General features: G+C 37.0%; 1 protein-coding gene across 1 annotated transcript in view; it reads right to left on the reverse strand.

The window, feature by feature from the left end:
• Nucleotides 1–20,349, reverse strand: part of DNAH7 (dynein axonemal heavy chain 7) — a 108,898-nt gene that overhangs the window by 70,678 nt on the left and 17,871 nt on the right. Inside the window, exons 11-19 of the mRNA XM_065669959.1 lie at nucleotides 18,784–18,963; nucleotides 16,991–17,266; nucleotides 15,351–15,478; nucleotides 15,090–15,168; nucleotides 10,200–10,424; nucleotides 8,694–8,840; nucleotides 7,408–8,093; nucleotides 5,325–5,511; nucleotides 674–867 (exon numbers count right to left, since the gene is read on the reverse strand). Of these exons, the coding sequence (XP_065526031.1) occupies nucleotides 674–867; nucleotides 5,325–5,511; nucleotides 7,408–8,093; nucleotides 8,694–8,840; nucleotides 10,200–10,424; nucleotides 15,090–15,168; nucleotides 15,351–15,478; nucleotides 16,991–17,266; nucleotides 18,784–18,963 (2,102 nt within the window). The remainder of the gene's footprint in view (nucleotides 1–673; nucleotides 868–5,324; nucleotides 5,512–7,407; nucleotides 8,094–8,693; nucleotides 8,841–10,199; nucleotides 10,425–15,089; nucleotides 15,169–15,350; nucleotides 15,479–16,990; nucleotides 17,267–18,783; nucleotides 18,964–20,349) is intronic.

The raw sequence follows: 20,349 nt of genomic DNA on the forward strand, positions 1-20,349 counted from the left end.
CTGTATGAGTATTTCTCTGTGACTGAGTTGGCATTTTGTTTCCATTTTCCTCCTTATTTTTGCATGACCTTGCACTGAATTCACTAAACGCTATCAAGTCTGCACACTGGGAATCAAACCCAAGTTTCTCCACATACAGCAAAGGCTCTAAGTGTAAGATCACTTCTGCAGGAATCATCATAGTTAATTTCAGTCAATATAAGAAAGACTTATACCGAGTTAAACTCTTTTTTTTATACACTCATTCAGTATAATCCTGAATGTGGTTGGGGAGTAGAAATCCCAGCAAGAGTTAAAACTTGGCAAAAAACTTCTGAAATACTTTAATTAGGACTGCTCCTAAAAAGAAAAAGCTCAGGTCAGCAGTTCCATTTGATATTCAATTTTCTAGTGGGAAAAATCAGGCATGTTCATTTTACCATGAATTAATACACGGATTTCTGATTCTGAAAACCAGTGTATGGAAGGGTTACTAGTTCAGAAAACAGAACTGAATTTAATTACCCATATTAAAAATTACTCAGCGTTCACCTGTCACAAAATCTAACGAGCAGATACGTAATGCCACAACTCTCAGTGAGAAAAAAGTCAGGTCTGGGCTCAGAAAAACAGTATGACAAGACTATCTGCATGCACCATGAGTTGCAAACGTAACTATTATAAATTACTATACCGAGTAGGGTCTTTGGTCTCTGAAAGGATCTCAAGGAGTTCATCATTAGATAAGAAAAAGAATCTTGGGAAAAACAGACGCTTCTTCTCTAGGTATTCATTAAGTCCCTTGAGAATTAGCTCCATAAATTCATTGCACTTTCTCAGTTTTTCCAACATACTGTCTATTTCTGCTACTGCCAGAACGTGCTTGTCCTGGAAAAGAAATTATTCCAGATAAAAATGTTAATGCCTTCTTAAGTAAGTCAAAAAGCACTGCACCAATTCTTAAGCAAAAAGAACCTCTATTTCAAATTCTGCTTTACTCAAACCATTGCCAGGTTTACGATTTACTAGCCGCCTTCATTGCAGGGTGCACTGGAAAACTAGTTTGGCAGTTGGTATTGCAATAATTTTTTGTAAAACATAAACTCGTATTGTTGAAAATTATTTTCAAAACAGAATCAATTAAAACAACAGAATTCCCATCATTCTGTTGGAGCAACATTAATTTACACTGATTGGATTACAATTGGGTTATGTAATTAAGTAGCATGAACAATTGAAAGGTTTTGAAAGATGTTTAAAAGTGTACTTGCATGACAACAATGCAGCCACATCTTTTAAGTGGTAATCATCTCTCAGAGTTCAATGCAAAAAAAACCCAAAAGGGCTTTCCTTCCATATAAAGTATATAAATATAAATTTGAAATTGTAAGTATTGAAATGACAAAGTTGTACATAGGCAACACTGACACTTCAGTACTAACAACTAGTAATCTGGTCTGAAAAAAAGATATTTTCCGATCCTAATTAATTTACTTGCATACATTTTCACTAGCAAAATGAGGAAAGTTATACTTGCTTTAAGAACATCAATTATATTTTTATTTCTTTTTACAGTAACACCTGGCAATATACACTATTGGATAAGCACTGGGCTTCTTTTCTTTACACACTGTGCAGATGACAAAATGTATATTGACATATTGTTCATTCCAAATGCTTTCTACTGCTTTCCATATTAGCCTCTCAAATTAAATGAAAGCTACTGCATAAGATGAAAGTTTTCTGTTAATACAGATAAAAAAATGATTTTGCAAAAGACCTAAAGGCTTCCAAGCTAAGTGGCTTTAAAGCAATACAGCTGTCTGACCACCAGGTACTAGCATTTAATATACCTTATGACCAATTTATAGCATAATCATCACTGCATTTTTTAATCTTGCTTACCAAGTATGGGGTTTGGGAAGCAAAACACTACACACACTGAAAATGAGGATATTATGCAGATTTATGATGGTGGAAGCCAAACCAAGCTAATGCTTCTACTCAGTTCCAGTACGGGCTTGGTTTCACCTGTGACTGAATTTATTCAGTTCTGGTTCTGGCCTGTACCAATACATTAACTGAGTTGTTAACTGTGAACTGATTCAAACCCATTCATGTTGCAATACGTAACGTTTTACAATTACAATCTTCTGGCAAAGAAATGGGGAGAGATTAACCCCAATACCCTGTTCAACTTCTGAAATTCTGGGAGCACACCTTCTGCCGTATCAGCACCTAAATCACACTGCATTTCCCCAGAATTTGAATGGGGCCAGAATAACCATAGGTGAGATGGAAACAGAGCTAACTAGAACTCCTAGATCCCCTCTGTTCTGCCCAGTGAGTCTGCACCTGTAAGCACACATCATAGAAGGTGGTATCCAGGATTAAAAAAACACAGGTATATTCAATGATAAGAAACACCAAAGAGATTGGTAGGGAGAATTTCAGACTAGTCAGTGTACTGAAGGCTTGTAAGAACTGCTGACAAAGACTACTCCAAACAATGGACTACAGAAATCAAAGATGTATCCAGATTATTTCCATTTTGAACAGTTTTGTCAGAGACCATTACAATATAGAATGCCCCACTGAGAAAAGTCCCTGATGGGGTTTGCAGAACAAGAGTCTCACAGAATAGAAGTATGGGTGGCTCATGTTGCAAAGGACGAGAGACAGGCTAGACTGTTGTGCAAAGCCCAGAAGGTGCAAAAGGTATCTATCTGTAAGTAAGAAACTCTTCGCAGGGTGACAATGCAGATCTGACCCAACAACCTGACTACTGTTCAGCTTCAGTCTGGAGAATTTAATAATAAATTCCAAGTTCAGCTTCAGTTCAAAAACTCATAAAATTTTGAATTATTCACAATGGGCTTCCAGCATTGGTTCAATTCCCTGCTCATGTTACACATATACTTCCAACCTACTGAAAAAAACCCAGAATTGCATGTTTATCTAATTGATCATCATGAGGGTGCACCACCCTAATACAACAATCGCAGTGCTCCTTTGTACTACATTCACCTTCTGTCACTTGCCTCTTGCATCACACCAAACCCAAACAAACTCAATAACTACATACACTTTTCACCTGTACATAGACAATTAAGCTGTCAGTATACAAACACAGTTCGTAATTGGTTTTCTAAAACAGTTTTTTATGCACAAACAACTGTGTAACTACATGTTGTCACCAGAAAGAGGTTTTTTCCCTTTCTTAGTGTTATTTATCATCAACAAATAGAATTAAGTGCAACCGGTAAAGCACATCAAAGCTGTGTTGCCAGTTTTATAAATGGGAGCCTCCCTGCTTGTTTTCTCTTTCATATGAGAAAAAATCAAGCAAAAAAATAATTTATGCCCCAACATAGATTTCCTATTTACAGTTCTGCTAAGGCATGAAGAAAAAAAAAGGTAATGCCGTCATTCTCAGTCTTATGAAACATCAGTGTTACTTACTTTGTCTGTGATACTGTGAATGTCAATTAAGGAAAAAAAACTATCAGGAAAATAGTAGAAATCAAGTGCATAAAAGTAATTTGAGTACGCTATTAAGAGACCATCACAAACTCTAGTTTCCAAATATAATTTTTAACATATCATAGGTTGCAGGCTCTATTTTTTTTTTCTTTCTTACTTCCCAACAAAAACAGTAAAGCTTCAGTATCCTAGATTTTTTTAAATGTATGTGAATCACTAAGTAACTTAGTCCTCATTAATGTGCATTGCTTAAACTAGGCATTTAAAATTAAGCAATAACGTATGATTGTTCAAATTTGTGATGAAAAGCTAAGCAAATAGAGGAATTTTATAATACACAGCAATTTTATAGTACAATGCAAAAAAGGACAGACAGACTCAAGTTAGCTATATAAGAAAGGCCATTCATATAGATTGGGGAAGAGCATTCTTTTAAACCATGAAATTAAACACTACATTTGTGGAAACAGACTGCCATCTTCTGGAAAACAATGCCTGCTTGTTTAGCCAAAATCAGCTTGAGATTATTAAACTTGCAGTCTGGCATTTATAGTCTCCTGTACTAAAAAGAGATTTATCTTTTTTCTGCAGTGATAACACATATCACATTTAAAAAATACTCTGTATTCAATTAGCACTGAATATTTGAAGATTTTCTCAAAAGAGATCATTCAGCATACAATATCCAGAAATATAAATCTAACTCTACCGAAACAAGAATACAATCGCATGAATTGATCCTAATAAATATGCTAACTTCTGGAAAGTGTCAAAGCAGACTGATGAGACTAACATTTGAACTGCCAAGCATGTGCAGTGATAGCATCTGACAACTGCCTTATGTATGGATTTATAGTAGATGAGAATAGTACTTTTGAAGCAAGTTAAATATCTAAACAGTTTAAAGTTACAGAGGCATCTCTACCATTCAATATGCAAATAAACCACATTTTTCAAAAGGAACAATCAGTAGTGGACACAGTGCTCTAGACGTGGCCTCACCAGGGCAGGGTAGAGGGAGGACCACCTCTCTCAACCTGCTGGCAATGCTCTTCCTAATGCAGTCCAGGATATCATTGGCCTTCTTAGCCACAAGGGCAGGCTGCTGACTCATGGACAACTTCTTGTCCACCAACACCCTCTCCACAGAGCCACTTCCCAGAAGGTCAGCCCTTATCTGTACTGATGTATGGGGTTATGCCTTCCCAGATGCAAGACCATGCACCCTGTGAGAAGACATTGGGAGAGTTGGACTTGTTCAGCTTGGTGAAGTGAACAGGTTGCCCAAAGTGGTAAATGCTCCATCCCTGGCAGTGTTCAACGCCAGGCTGGACAGAGCCTTGTGCGACATCATCTAGGGTGAGGTGTCCCTGCCCATGACAGAGGGGTTGGAACTGCGTATCTTAAGGTCCTTTCCAACCCAAACTGTTCTATGATTCCAAGTTGAAAGTGAAGAGCCAAATTCTCAGCAGTGCAACAAGGGGCAATAGGTACGAATCTTTGCCTGGGAGGTTCAGCGTGGACATTAGGAAAAAAGTATTCACTGGGAAGGTACTGCAGCACTGAATTCTCTGGAGGTAATTCCAAGAAATGTCTGTCCTTGGAGATTTTGAAATTTGGCTACACAATGCTGTGGCTGACCTAATGTAGTGCTGGCAAAAGTTCTGCTTTTAGAAACAAGTCAAACTAACAGTGGTGGCCCCTCCCAATCAGTGTTTCTATGGTTCTATGTGAAACAGTTCTGCAAAATCATTTTTTAAAGAACCTAAGAAAAGGAGGCTAAGATGAAACAGAAAGCAGATTACTCTGTTATCAGAACATATAACAAATTCACTCCATATTCTTAGGACAGCAGTACTTACCTCTAAAACAGATTTCATTATTTCTTTCCATGTCTTAACCACAGTAGTGAATCGTCTACTTTCTTCAGGCATCTGAGCCATGATGTCGGGAGAACTGAAAATTGGCTCCAAATAAAGCCAAGTAGCCTGTACCTTCAGCCATTCATCCAGAATATCCTGTACCAACAACAGCTTTCCCTCCCATTCCCTATAAAATAGTATTAGTTTAAATGCATGAATTGATACTTCCTGTAAAATATTTCCAGTTGTCCTGGTTTCATCCAGGATAGTTAATTTTCTTTCTAGTAGCTGATGCAGTGCTGTGTTTTGTCTTCACTCTGAGAACAATGCTGGTAACACACCAATGTTTTACTTGTTCTCAGTAGCACTTACTTGATCAAGGTCTTTTCAGTCTCATGCTCTGCCAGTGAGGAGGGGCACTGGAAGCCAGGAAGAAGCAGAGACAACATCTGACCCGAACTATTCCATACCACAGCATGCCCAGTATATGAACTGGGGGGAGCTACCCGGAAGCCTGAATTGCTGCTCAGGGTGGGCTGGGTATCCTTCAGCAGTTGGTGAGCAACTGTATTATGCATCACAGTTGTTTGTTGTTGTTTGGGTTTTGGTTTATCTCTCTCTCTTTTTGTTATTTCCCTTTTCATTATTATTATTGGTAGTAGCAGTATATTATACCTTATTTTAATTATTAAACTGTTCTTAACTCATGGGTTTTACCTTTTTTCTGATTCTCCTCCCCATCCCATTGAGGAACAGGGTGAAGTGAGCAAGTGGTTGCATGGTAATTGTTAGCTAGTGTTAAGTCACACCAGCAGACTGCTATAGTCCTTTTGGAAATTTGTATATTCAGAAAGTGCAACAGGTATGTTATAAGATATCAACAGAAATTATATTCACCTAGCCTGATTTTCTGTGTAAGAAGTCCACAGTAATCACTTCTGTTGATTTTGCTTTTACCAAGAGGTAGAGAAAAATGCAGCTTTCCAAGAGGTAAGTTAGGCAGCTCAGTTAATTTGCTTCCACCAAAAATACACCATAATGAAGATGAGGAATTTGGAATAATCTCTGGCAGCAAACCAGAATTCTGCCTGCTTTGTTGGGTTATTGAGAAAAGCAACCATTCTGTTATTGCCTAGATCTCCTAGATTGCCTAGATCAAGTCCAAATTAACAGTAATAGCTTGCATTATTAAAAATGCTGTCAGCTGCCAAACAACTCTTGATGAAATTACTGTGGTCTGCTTCCTCTTTTTCATAGGCAAAACCTACCATTTTACAATAAGGAAGGAAGTCTTACACTATTGTAGAGTAGTAATTAGAGAATTAATGCTTTGCATTCACTTAATAATGCTATTGGAAAGTACATGTCTATATATGTACATATATATTCATATTTATTGACACGTGCTAAAATCTGAAATAGCTTTTCTGCAGGTTAATAGGAGTTTGGAGGTACCTATATAACTAAATAACTATAGCCCAACTTCAGGTGAAAGAGATAAAACCAGATTAAAATCTATGCTCAAAGATAGAAGTGTGGAAATTTTAACATGCAATGCTAAGTTTTAGAATTTAATTTTCTGCATTAGAAAAAAATAATAATCTTTCATCACTCCCTCGGTATTTGTCTTCATTTTCTTTATCTCCTTACATAAGACCTAATATTTTTAATGAAGAGCTAAAAGATTCAGCAGTTTTATAATTTAGGTAGGAAGCTTAGACTATATTCTCTTAGTCTACAACCCTTCCCTTTATACCTCACTTATCTTTCACCTGGTAAAACAAATATAATGGTATGATGCACGTAGCACCTTAAGTACCAGAGCATGTTAAAAATATTTAGTAACCTCTCCAATACATTAGCATTTCCCATATTGCTAATTAAAAGACTTTTTTTCCAAAATCATCTTTATGGGATTAAACAGCATGTAGCTGACTAAAGCTTTACCCTTTTAAAATGAGATTAACTCATTGCTTAAGGGGATAAATAAAAGCAACAGAAGCCCCTCCAGATGAAGCAGAAAAGATTTCTTATTTTGTAACATTACTTGGTGACTTTCTATTAGAAAAACAAAAAAAAATACCTTATTCTCATTTCATAAGGCTTAACAAATGGAGAACCTCTCATAGTCTGAGTTTTGACAATGTGATCATCCAGTAACAGCTGAATATCATCCACAGATGACAAAATATAGCTTCCTGTGTCGCGATAGATATGGAGACTGAACTCCACCTCACCCCACTCAGAAATCATTTTCACTAAAGCCTTCTCAAGTGAATGCTCTTTGCTGGCTGTTTCACTGATGGTCTCAAACTTTTCCAGGTATGGTGCAAGATTCATGTTAATATATGACAAGAGATTTGAGTCTTCAGAAGGACACAGTGGTAAACCAACAATTTTTGACATCTCTTTCCAGTGCCTTTCTTGCAAACCAGGATTACAAATCACCTGGATTAGAGGAATATGGTGTTTGAATTCCTCTACTTTTGATCTAACCTGTCTTGTTATTGCTAATGCATTTGGAGAATTTTGGAAGGATTTTTCCAGTTTATACAGTCCCTGCCAGTAGCTTCCTACATCTGCTTCTACTTTGTCTGCATCCACTTCTGCAAATGATCCCTCTGTCCAGCCTTCATGTTTTTTGTTGAATTCAACAGCCATATCGTAGAGACGAAGATATGGAGCAAGAGTATTCCGGATGCTTCCATGCTGAGGGAACCGAGATACTGGCCATCCAAAGGCCTCTTCTTCTAAATTAAACTGATCCATCTGTTGAAATATAAATGAGGGGTGAAATACAAAGCTGTCTGTGATATCAGGTTGTTACAACAGGGATTAGGGAGGTTTTCTGGTGTCTTCAATAAGCTCCAAATTAAGTTTTGAGTTACTAAACCAGCAACTATAATTGCTGCCACTGAGTGCAGTCAAAGCAACTAACAGTAACAGCTCAACATTCATGCTAGTCAATAGAGGAATATGCTTAGAGATTAAAAAGGGTACCTGGCTATTCCGCTAGAATTTGCATTACCATGAAGGCTTTAACAGATGGGAGGTAATATTGGGTATCAGGAATTGCACTTCCAAGCACATGAAATTATGATTTCTACGCAAACCCATGTAAACTTAATCCACTCTTTCATTATGCAAAGTGCTGCCATATTAATGCAAGACCACACAGTAACAAATCACTGTGCTCAGTAAATTTGCAGTTTAAATCATAAAGCACGTAAAAAATATTTCATAACTGAATTAAGAATTATTTTGCCACATCTCAGTAACTGCATTACTAAGCAAACTGATGATTCTGATAACACAAATATTAAGATTTATAATTTATACTATTGGACTAGATTCGACTATAACATGTACCTTTTCACCAGCAACATCCAATTTCTCATTTAATGCTTGAGCTTTCTTCAAATACTTGTCGAGTTCCTGAACGTCTCCAAATGTGCTAAATTCTTCAACCTGCTTAGCGTAGCTTTCTAGCTCCTCAGCAAATTGCTGACAGTGCATCTAGTTAAACATCAAGCACACATAAACTCATTTTTTAAAAAAATCACAATAAATTCTTTAAAAAAAGGAATAACTATTCTGATTTGCTACAGTAGGACAATTTATACTTAAAGAATATCCAAGCTATCCAACATATTTGCATGAGTATCTATTCCACCCAAATTACAGAATTTGCCCTGTCTCCTACTGTTACCTACAGTGACTTATCAGGCTGACAGAGGGTTCTGTGTCATAGGATATAGTTGGCCATAAAAATTTCTACTTTCTGGGATCAGAAAGTAGATCAGTAGTCAGCAGACTAATAATAGAAAGCTGAATTCAAATTTTTAGTATATCTCAAATTAAAATTGAATAATAGGATTAACCAATTTACAGATGAAGCCAAACATTTTCACAAGACAGAGGTGTTTCTTGCCTTGAAACCATACAGTTCAAGGACAGCCTTTTCCTCTTACATACAACTCCACAATACATATTTCACATTGAGTATCAGTAGTGGTCAGTGTCTGAAACTAAGTATCAAGCCATACAAAGCAATAAGGTGTTTTAAGATAAGAGTCTATGCTGCACATTTATTCATAATACAGTAACACCAGCTTCTTCTTTAAATGTACTGCATAAACAGAGAAGCTCACTATCTCAAAATATGTATGATCTAAGACAAAATGACGAGGAGACTAAGGAGCACAAGAAAACCAAAGTGGACAGCTCTGCTGGTAATTAGCAACCCTCGTGGAGAGACCTCATCACCCAGATAATATAACAAACTGTACTGTAGAAGGCTAGTGAATAGAATGAAAAATGCTAACAGAGATAAAATGCAGGTAAAGTCTAACAGATTAAAAAATAAAAACATATAAACCAGATCTGGATCAAGATGCACTTATGTTACAAAACTACCTTATTTGACGTTATCCTAACAGCAAAATCACCGTCACAAATAAAAGCAAGATTTGTTTGGGAGTTTTCTGAGCTATCACAAAAACTTCATATTCTGACACTGACTTTAAAGGGACTGCTTATACGTGGCTTGATTTAAGCCATATGTCTTTATGTATCTGAATTTTACTATCTCATATACAGACAACTTTCATCAACATTGCTGGAAGTTCTGTCACCAAAGAGCTTCCAGAGTATAAAATGTGGCTTGTCTTGCTGTACTCATGGATATGTGAAAAAGAAACGAGTAGCAAGCAGGGAAAATTAGTTAGTACCAAGAATAATACAAAACCATCTACTTCAAACTTCTTTTAAAAACATATGGGAAAATAAAAGTGGTTATTCAACCCATTACGCCGTGTCCTATACGCCATCCAAAATTAGGAGCTCAAGGACTTTTAAAATATTGTCATTACAAACCTTAAGCTCTTCTTGAAATTGCACAGTTTTTTCTTCAATTATCTTCCTGTGGTCTTCAAAGATATCTGGTATTCGATCATGCCACTGAAAAACGCTACTGTTTAGTCGAAAGTCTGCTGGTGAAAAGCTGACACAATCTACCAGGAAAACAATGTACTTTACAGCATCCGCTAATTTCTGCTCCAATTCAATTATGTCACACGTTTGTATGTTCTTTACAGCGTCCTGGGAAATATAAATTAAAAATCAAGACTTTTTTTGTATCCTTTAATGCCAAAATAATGCGTGAAGTCGTTAATAATTAAACATTAAAAGCCAATTTTTTACAAGGAAAATGAAATAAAGTTGGAAACACATGACCTGAAAAGTTCCTTATTTGGAACAGCATGGTATTAGCCATTTTAAAAGCATCTAGATTTTTAATACAACTGCCCTACTAGCTATTTTATTGAATAAAACTCCAAAGAATGGGTGAAGCTGCATGCACAAAAGTTTGGAGTAATGGAAGCCAATCCAGACAGCATGTTGTAAGTGCTGCAGGTTTGGGAAAGAAAACATTTTGCTACTGACAAAAAGTAAGTATAATAACCACAAGAGAAAAGAAGGACACACTTTAGAAAGGGAAGCACCACATGGCCCAGCGTAAAATTAGGTCTTCCCTACCAGTAAGAATGCAAGGAATATAGGCATCCACTGTACTGCTCAGTATAATTAAAATAAAAATTGCACTGTTCTTTCAGATCTCAAGAGATGGTAGTAAACTGCACTGATACACATAGCGTTCTGTGTGGTACTCTTAGAACAGCAACACAGACCAGTTTAAACAATAATACTTTACGAAGCACCCTGAAACCTTCTTAACAAGAGCTGTATTAGTAAAAATGTTGGCCAATTGTACAGATCAATAGCATACCAGTATATGTAAATATTACTTGATATCCATCAATTGAACATATAGAAAATTTTAAAATGATGACAACATGACATCACTGGAAAGACATTTTAGGTAGGGATAAATTGTCCAGCAAATCTACACTTTTGCTCTTGTAACAGCAGTTTCCATGCTTCAGAATATACTTATTGCTATAGATCAAGAGAATATTTGGCTACTAAAAGAATCCCCAAAGACAATTAAAACTTTTCAGCAATCAGATGGAAAAACTATTAGAAAGGGTTTCACGCTGGTACAATTATTATATACTACCCATGATTACATGCAATTTGTTTATTCTCCAACACAAAATTACAGCATAGTGACATATTCTCAGATAGCACAAAGTTCAACATCCAGAGATTTTACTTTTTACTTGAAAAAGTTACTTCAGTTATATTCCATGACAAACTTGCAGCAAAAGTTCAAATCACTCAAACACAAATTTATCCAACCACTCAGAGACTCGATTTATTTTAAGCACATCTCTACATTCCACACATTTAATAGCGGGCACATACATCAGAACATTGCTGAACAGCAACAGACTAAGTCACATTAGCTTTCAAGTGTGAATATAAGTGCTTTGCTGATCTGAAGTTAGAATACATCAAAGAAACAGCAGGGTTTTGATTACAAAAGTAGTATTTGTAAGTGAGATGGGATTTTACAGTTATCAAACTGCAAAGCCTACACCTGCTAAATTTTAAATCATCATTTAACAAAGGATGTAAAGGTAAAATTACTTAGCACAACTTGCCAATGACTGTCTTTTAAAGTTTTCTCATGAAGAATTAAATACATACTAAAGTTCCATGCACCTCAGGTTTCAACTCTTTAATTAGTTTAGAATATTGGGAATGAATATTTGGAGTGTTCCACATCTAATTTAATTACTTGAATTTAATTTAGGAGAACTAAGGGGTATTCGCTGTTTGACTATGCTATCTGTTCAAGAAGCCTGAAAAACACACGGTCTTAATTTAATTCTATTGGCATGTTGCCCGCACTACAGAAATTATTTGCTAGCTGGTTGCAATAGGTAGATGGAGATAGAAATACAACCATGCACTTATTCCGAGCCATCATTTACGAACGCATTGCTTCCTGAAAATCAGTGAAAAAACTTCCAGGTAATAGCTATATTACTAACTAAATATGTATATTACTAACAGGCTCAATCACTGTTCCAGCCAGCCACACTGCTTGCTAGCATGCTCCCCCACAGCAATGGTCTCCAATGTTCTTGATCACACATTCTTGCCAGCCACACTGCTTGCTAGCATGCTCCCCCAACATATGCGTATTTATTTACAGGTTATACACACATACTATAGTGCAGTGAAAAGCTCACTTGTTCTATCAGGAAAGCAATGTATATATGATACATATATATATATATTATAAACATGCTTTTAGCAAACATCACTTGAGAACCACCACTGAAAAATTGTAGTGGTTTCTCTTCATGAGCCAGATGCTTAGTTTTTACTGTACTAACTTATTGTGTACACAAAAAAGCATGCACAATAGAAATTAAATAAGGATTACATGAAGATGAAAGGAATACATTGAATATTTATTAATTTTACAGAAATCTTTCTGCTTTCACTATTATTAAGAATATATCTATTGAAAGCAATATGATCAAATGTGCTTTATCTAATACTTTGAGATTCAGAGATTCAAAGGTCTCGTTCTAAGTTCAATTTATTTCAATATGTTTTAGTAGCTGTCATAGTAAAAAAACCCCCAAAGATACATGGATCCAAATGGAAGAATTGCATCATTGGCTGCACTTAATAAATCATGATCCCATCCACCAATTATGCAAAGGTTTTTGTTGAAATTAATCTAGTAATTTCCATCTTCCCTGCCGTCACTCAGTTGCTCTTGCAAACTAACTGTAAACTGTTGCATTTTTAACAAATGTATTCAAAACGCACTAAAACAGCTCAGAAAATTGTGTTACCAAGCTTTTAAAGTGTACAGATATGGGTGGTGGAGGAGTGGCACAGTTTTCAGCAATACAATCACATGACAATGGAAGCATTTCCAAACATCCGTTTTCAAAAGTCTCTCTCTAAAGTGGGATTTTCTTTTGAAAAGCAGTTAATTTCTCAATCATTCTGAAAGATGTCACCTACACCCCGAATGACAGATTGTCATTATTTTACCAAAATATCTGCAAGGTAACATGTTACTGACAGCCACTTGTCAGTAGGTCAGCAAAATTAGGAACACTTGTATTTTGTTAAAGAAAAACTCGTAACTAATCTTTAAGTGGCTCAGAAAAGGGTAGTTCTTCATGTATGTCATTATTGAAACAGAATCTAGCAAATAGCATAAACTGACACATAATAAACCTCTGTACTTTCACCCAGATGTACAGCAAATCTCCACACTGCATAATTTGTTCAAATACTTGTTTCTACAAATCTTCAGCAATGTTTTCTATGTGCCTTCCAACAGAAATGCACTTGAGTTTGTCATCACATTGTTTTTCATATATTATTTTAGCCACTCAGATAGCAAGAAGAACAAATGTTTCCCCAGTGGTATGTGCTTTTTTCTTTCACCATTGAGTAAGAAGAGGCTTCTGAGTCTTCTAGCATGGATCGTTACATTTTGTAGAGTACTGGATTAAGTATCACATGACTTAAAACATCACTGAAAAATTGTAGAGGTTTCTTTTCATGAGCCAGATGCTTAGTTTTTACATGTTTCGCTAAGTGTGATGATTTCATACTATCATTAACCAACATCTCAAGGCACAAGAAGCATTTTAGGTGAAGTTCATCATTAACAATATTGAATGTGAACTCATGCTTCAAATACTCTTACTGATAATTCCAATTTGGTTTTCGGGGTTTTTTTGCCAACTAGTTAAATCTGATTGGAATCATCATTTTTACTTTGTAATGTGGACAATGCAGGGCTCATATTAGGGGTAGAAACATCAGCTCTGCCACTTTCTTGACCACTTGTGCTCACATTATTAGTATTATCTTCAATCTACAGTTTCTTTGAGGGCATTTTACTGTGAGGATGGTGAGGCACAGGAAGAGGTTGCCCAGAGAAGCTGTGGCTGCCCCATCCCTGGAAGTTCAAGGCCAGGCTGAACGGGGCTGTGAACAACCTGGTCTAGCAGGAGGTGTCCCTGCCCATGGCAGGGGGGTTGGAACTAGATGATCTTTGAGGTCCCTTCCAACCCAAACCATTCTATGATTCTATGATGATCTTTTTAAGCCAGTTGCCCATTTTGTGAGAGTTAGGTTAATTAAAACTAGGTAACATAATCCACAAATCTATTTAACTGGGCACACAAACTGTAATACATAGTAATACATTGACAGCAAGTGAAGAACTGAGGGTGCTACTGTGAATCCCCCTTCATTGTGGAACACCCACTCTTTCCTCAGGAAACCTTACATATGTATGTGGCACAGGACCCTCTGACACATAGATGAGATCAAATATTGGTAAAGCTTAATTTCTTTCTCACTTTTTTTTTAGATAAGAAGTAAATACTATTAAGTCATATACTTCAATGGATCACCTTGTGCACCTCTTGGGCTGCACACCCCCTGCTTTGGAGACAGCCACCCTCCAGGGCTTTGGTCCATGCTAACTGGCATTCTTGCCAATAATACCACTGTATAGGGTAAGTGACAGCACAGACAGTGAACTACTCCAAATTGGCAGTCTGATCACAGCCGCGGTGTTTCGGTGGGGAAAAACTAGTTCAACTGCATGTATAAGGGCCAGGATATGACATTCAGCCTCATGGCCAAAGACCTGTCCTTTTCTATTTTACAATAAAAGACACAGCACCAGTGACTTTAACAAGGCCAGAATCATACCTATAAAGGGGGTAACCTGCGTATCTTACTGCTCAAGGCCAGAGCAAAAGTATTGGTACCTACTCGTATCTTGGACTCACGAAAAAAGAAGAGTACCTTAAGCTCCATTAGTTCCTGCGTGTTAGCCGGAAGAGAAAGGGCTTTTTCTGATATTCTCTCATACTCATCACATAGCCTGAAAAATACATCAAAAAAACCAAGTCTGGCACTTGTGTTTTGTTTTAATCATCCTTGGACCAATCACATACATTTATAACAGCAGAAACAAGATCAACACATCCTTTGAAGATTAAAAAGATTCAACAATGTAAACAAAATTGAATACATTTCAATAGACATTTTCCATTTGGGAGTTACCTCATATTTATGTCTTGAAGATCGTCAAGCATTTTGGAAATCACTTTTTCACAAATATTTTCTGCTCGCCTTCCCAAGGTATTTATTAAATCATCACAATGCAATTCAAACAATCCTAGACGGAGGCGCTGCAATACAAATATAACAGGTGTCAGAACACTGAAGAGATTTTACCTGTTTTCTCTCACTGTCATAAGCAGAATGTCAGGGATCTCATCTATTAATTTAGTTAAACCATAAAATACTTTTCAAACTTTCAAGTGAAGAAGGGAAAGAAAAAGCCACAGTTGCAAGTAACTGTTCTGTATTTATACATCAAACTTCATCTAAATCTTACCTCTATTGCTTTTGACCTTGACAAGAAAAATCTACTTCCTCAAAAATGAAGGGCATCTACATAAATGAAGGGCAGGGACTGTTGTCTGGTGAAATTACAGAGTTTGAGATACGTCTAAAATATGGTAATCTTGTGTTACTGTTAGAAGCACATGACATTCCTTAGGATTAAAAAGGGACTCTGCCTCCCAGTGGGTCCCTGAATCCAATGGTTTCTTTGACTAGTGGGCAAGTAACCTTTACTTCCACATACAGACGCCCTCATGACAGGCCTGTAAGTACTAGTTTCTCCATAAGTGAGGTTTGCAGTTGTCCTGGGTTCAGCAGTAGCAGTCATTTTTCTCCTTCTTAGTAGCTGGCGCAGTGCTGTGTTTTTGACTTTCAGCCTGGGAACAACGCTGATAACACCGATGGTTTTAGTTGTTGCTAAGTGATGTTTACTCTGACCAAGGACTTTCTGAATCTCATGCTCTGTCAGGGAGGAGGGGAAGCCAGGAGGAAGCAGAGACAGGACACCTGACCCAAACTAGCCAAAGAGGTATTCCATACCACAGCAAGTCATGTTCAGGATGTAAACTGGGAGTTACTTGGAAGGGCTAGTTCACTGCTGGGTCGGGCTAGTTATTGGTCAGTGGGTGGTATTGTATTTTCTTCCCTTGTTATTTCCTTTATCATTATTATTATTGGTGGCAGCAATAGTGATTTGTGTTATACCTTAGTTACTAAACTGGTCTTATTCTCAACCCATGGGAGTTACATTCTTTCGATTCTCTTCTCCATCACTCCAGGAGTGGGGCGGGGAGGAAGGGGGGAGAGTGAGCAAGCAAAACTGTGTGGCTGACTGAGTTTAAACCACGACAGCACTGAGTGTTACAAGAGAAACCACATAAGGGAAACCATTTTAGCCTTCCAAGTTCTTTTTCAGAAAGCATGCACAAAAGGATTCTTACCACAGAATATCCTTACAGGGACAAAAAAAAAAAGTGTGGTTCATCTTAAAGATCCTCTCTCTGCCTTGGATGCTTAGAAGGAATTTGTAGGTGGCTGGACCCACACTTTATCTTACTCCTTTGCATCTAAGAGGAACATACTCTGAATGCCTTCAGAAACCCCAAAACAATTTCTAGCAAAAATAACTCTTGTTTAATATGACAAATACGCCCCAGAAATGCTAAAAAAATAAATATTCTATTTCACTTTAATAATCTCACAGCTAATTATCAGTACCCTTGACGACATTCATAAGCACAAAATCAACATTCAAATTATATCCATATCTCTTTTTGAATATTTTTATCATTTACCTTCCCAGAAGTACATTTTATTTCCTTTGCAAGTTTCTGGTACTTTATAATTTCCGCTTTCATTTCTTCAAAGGTATATTTCCCTGACAGGAATTGATCAGTATCTTGTTCAGCTTGTTTGTTTATCAGGAAGCTGTACTTATCATACAGCTTGAGATGTTCCACAGGTGCAACACTCTCTTTGATAATTTCTTCTCTGATCCTTTTCTTATGCTCATCCAAGATCTCATCCAGGATAATGGGCTTCAAGACAGTTGATGAAAACTCACCTTTTGGCTTTGAAAAAAAAAAAACACAAAAGCATTAGAGAGACCTTGACACGCTTGTGAGGTGGGCTGATGCCAACCTTATGAAGTTCAACCATGACAAGTGCAAGGTCCTACACCTGGGTCGGAGCAATCCCAGGCACAGCTACAGGTTGGGCAGAGAAGAGATCCAGAGCAGCCCTGTGGAGAAGGACTTGGGGGTGCTGCTCGATGAGAAAATGAACATGAGCCGGCTTCAGTGTGCACTTGCAGCCCAGAAAGCCAACCATATCCTGGGCTGCATCAAAAGGAGCGTGACCAGCAGGTCCAAGGAGGTGATCCTGCCCCTCTACACTGCTCTTGTGAGACCTCACCTGGAGTACTGTGTGCAGTTCTGGTGTCCTCAACATAAAAAGGACATGGAACTGTTGGAACACGTCCAGAGGAGAGCCACAGGGATGCTCAGGGGACTGGAGCACGTCCCATATGAAGACAGGCTGAGGAAGTAGGGGCTGTTCAGCCTGGAGAAAAGAAGGCTGCGTGGAGACCTCATAGCAGCCTTCCAGTATCTGAAGGGGGCCTATAGGGATGCTCGGGAGGGACTCTTCCTCAGGGACTGTAGTGACAGGATAAGGGGTAATGGGTTAAAACTTAAACAGGGGAAGTTTAGATTGGATATAAGGAGGAAATTCTTTCCTGTTAGGGTGGTGAGGCACTGGAATCGGTTGCCCAGGGAGGTTGTGAGTGCTCCATCCCTGGCAGTGTTCAAGGCCAGGTTGGATGAAGCCTTGGGTGACATGTTTTAGTGTGAGGCGTTCCTGCCCATGGCAGGGGGGTTGGAACTAGATGATCTTGAGGTCCTTTCCAACCCTAACTATTCTATGATTCTATGATTGTCAAATTACAGTTATGTCTGTAGCTCACTTATGTCATGGATGTTAAACATAGACAAAAAAAAATCAACTGTTACTTTAAAATCTTTCTAATTAGAGTCCAACTAAAAGCCTAACTAACACTGCTATACTGAAAACAACACACAATCCTAAAACAAGTAGATACATTATCATCATCATTATTTCACAGTATGTTTTTACTTAACTTGGATTGTTTCCTGTTTGAATTATTATTTTAACCTGGCTGAATACATAAACCAACTAAAATATCAACAACTTAAAAATTATAGTGTATTATCTGTAAGGCTAATCTGCTCAAAAGTTTCCATATTTAAAAGACATCTGCCTTTCCAGTACCAAAATAGAAGGCATTTTCCAGAATACTGCAGAAATATGTTTAAACTTTAAATACATCCATTTTGTTTGTAGTACATTTGTAGCAGCTGCTGCAGACAATAGCTCATAGGAGAAAACAGCATTCATGGCTTTTTATTTGTTAGAGAACACTTACTAGGCTTTTTGTTAATAAAATTAAGATTATTTCAAATTGTTCCAAATATCCTGAAAGAGTATTGTATTCATTAAAATACCTAGGAAGTAAATGCAGCAACAATATAATGATAAAACAAAACTTATGAGTATTGTAATTTCTTACCCACTTAGAAAATAACTTGGTCTCAATTCTTGGTATATCACTGACAGCTTGAATCATAATAGTGTAAATATTAAGTAATGTATCCTCATAGTCGCAAAAGTCAGGTTCAAATTTAATATTGTCATTCTGAAGGACTGGCTTTAGGATTAAACCTGGCTGTTTGTAGGCTTGGAATGATTTCTGAAACACACACACAAACACACACACACACAAAATAAGAAAGAAAGAAAGGAAATTATTAGTTAACCTAACTCATGCAGGAAAACTCAAAGGATCATTAAGAATTACTCCACCATATGCATTTCAAATTGCCAGACTTTCAATTGCAAATGACATAACTGTAAGAAAAATACTCATGTAAGTAGGAAATATGTCTCTGATGCAATTCACATAATCTTATGTTCATATTATTTTTAGTAGGCACTAGAGGCATCCTCTATATGCTAGCCAACAACTGTTATAAATTGGTTTGCATACACTGAGACACGGTAGCCTTACAGCAGTAGCCCTCACAAAGGTAGCAATATATACAATTATTATATGTACAGTAGTACATGTATTCATCATTTCATGCAGTCACCATGAAACTACTAATAAAAATGTGTTACATCCAATCATACTTGCTTATCAAGAATCTGATCCACAAAACTGAGTATTATGAGGGTTATATTTGCAGTATGGATTCCCATGTATTCCAGTATGAAAATTTGTATATGCTTTTGTCCTTGGTGGTATGTCTTGATTTTCTATAGTATCTTTAATCTGATTCAGGCATCCCTTAACTTTCCTACATCTGCTAACATCTTCTAACTACCTAAAAAATTGGCAAACATGAGGAAACATTTTATCACTACTAGGTAGCATAGGATCATCATTGGGAAGGATAACAACATATGCACTTAGAAATAATGATAGCAGAAAATAGCACTGTATACAGCAAAGTTCACTTATCTCAGAAGTATTAAAAACAACTACAAGGGAGTAGGAATAAAAAAGTAAATACTCTGCTTCCACAACATGAGTCCTTACTTATATTCTCTGCATATTGTTTCATCAATATTATTTGGAGCCAGAGTTCTGTGGATATTTGATGGCAAGTCTGTACCAACAAAAAGCTGAACAAAGATCCAGTTGCACTCCGAGACATAAAATATCAACAAGAAATATTTATCCCTACAATAGAAGTTATGTGACTGCAAAAGAGAAACTTCTTTTTGTTACTTTTCCCCAAGAACTGGACTGCCAAAGCATGCAGCAGACACCTACTAGTAGCAGAGAGGATAAGACTTCTCTGCAGATAGGTATTACAGAGAGACCACTTACACAAGATGCAAACAGCCTTCATATTAATGAATTTCTACTGTATGTCTAACTGACTGCAACATATTCTTGAGGATATCAGATTTAAAATATGTTGATATTTCCCATCCTATATGAGGGGGGGGAAAAAGTTATTTTAACTCTACTTACTAAAAATGCATTCCTAAAATATTACTCCTTTTTTTCCAGAAAGTACATGCCACTAAAGTTTATACTTATTTTTCTATTATTTTTCCAAAAGAAGCA

This window comes from Lathamus discolor, chromosome 3 (genome assembly GCF_037157495.1).
Source record: "Lathamus discolor isolate bLatDis1 chromosome 3, bLatDis1.hap1, whole genome shotgun sequence".
Lineage (NCBI taxonomy): Eukaryota > Metazoa > Chordata > Aves > Psittaciformes > Psittacidae > Lathamus > Lathamus discolor.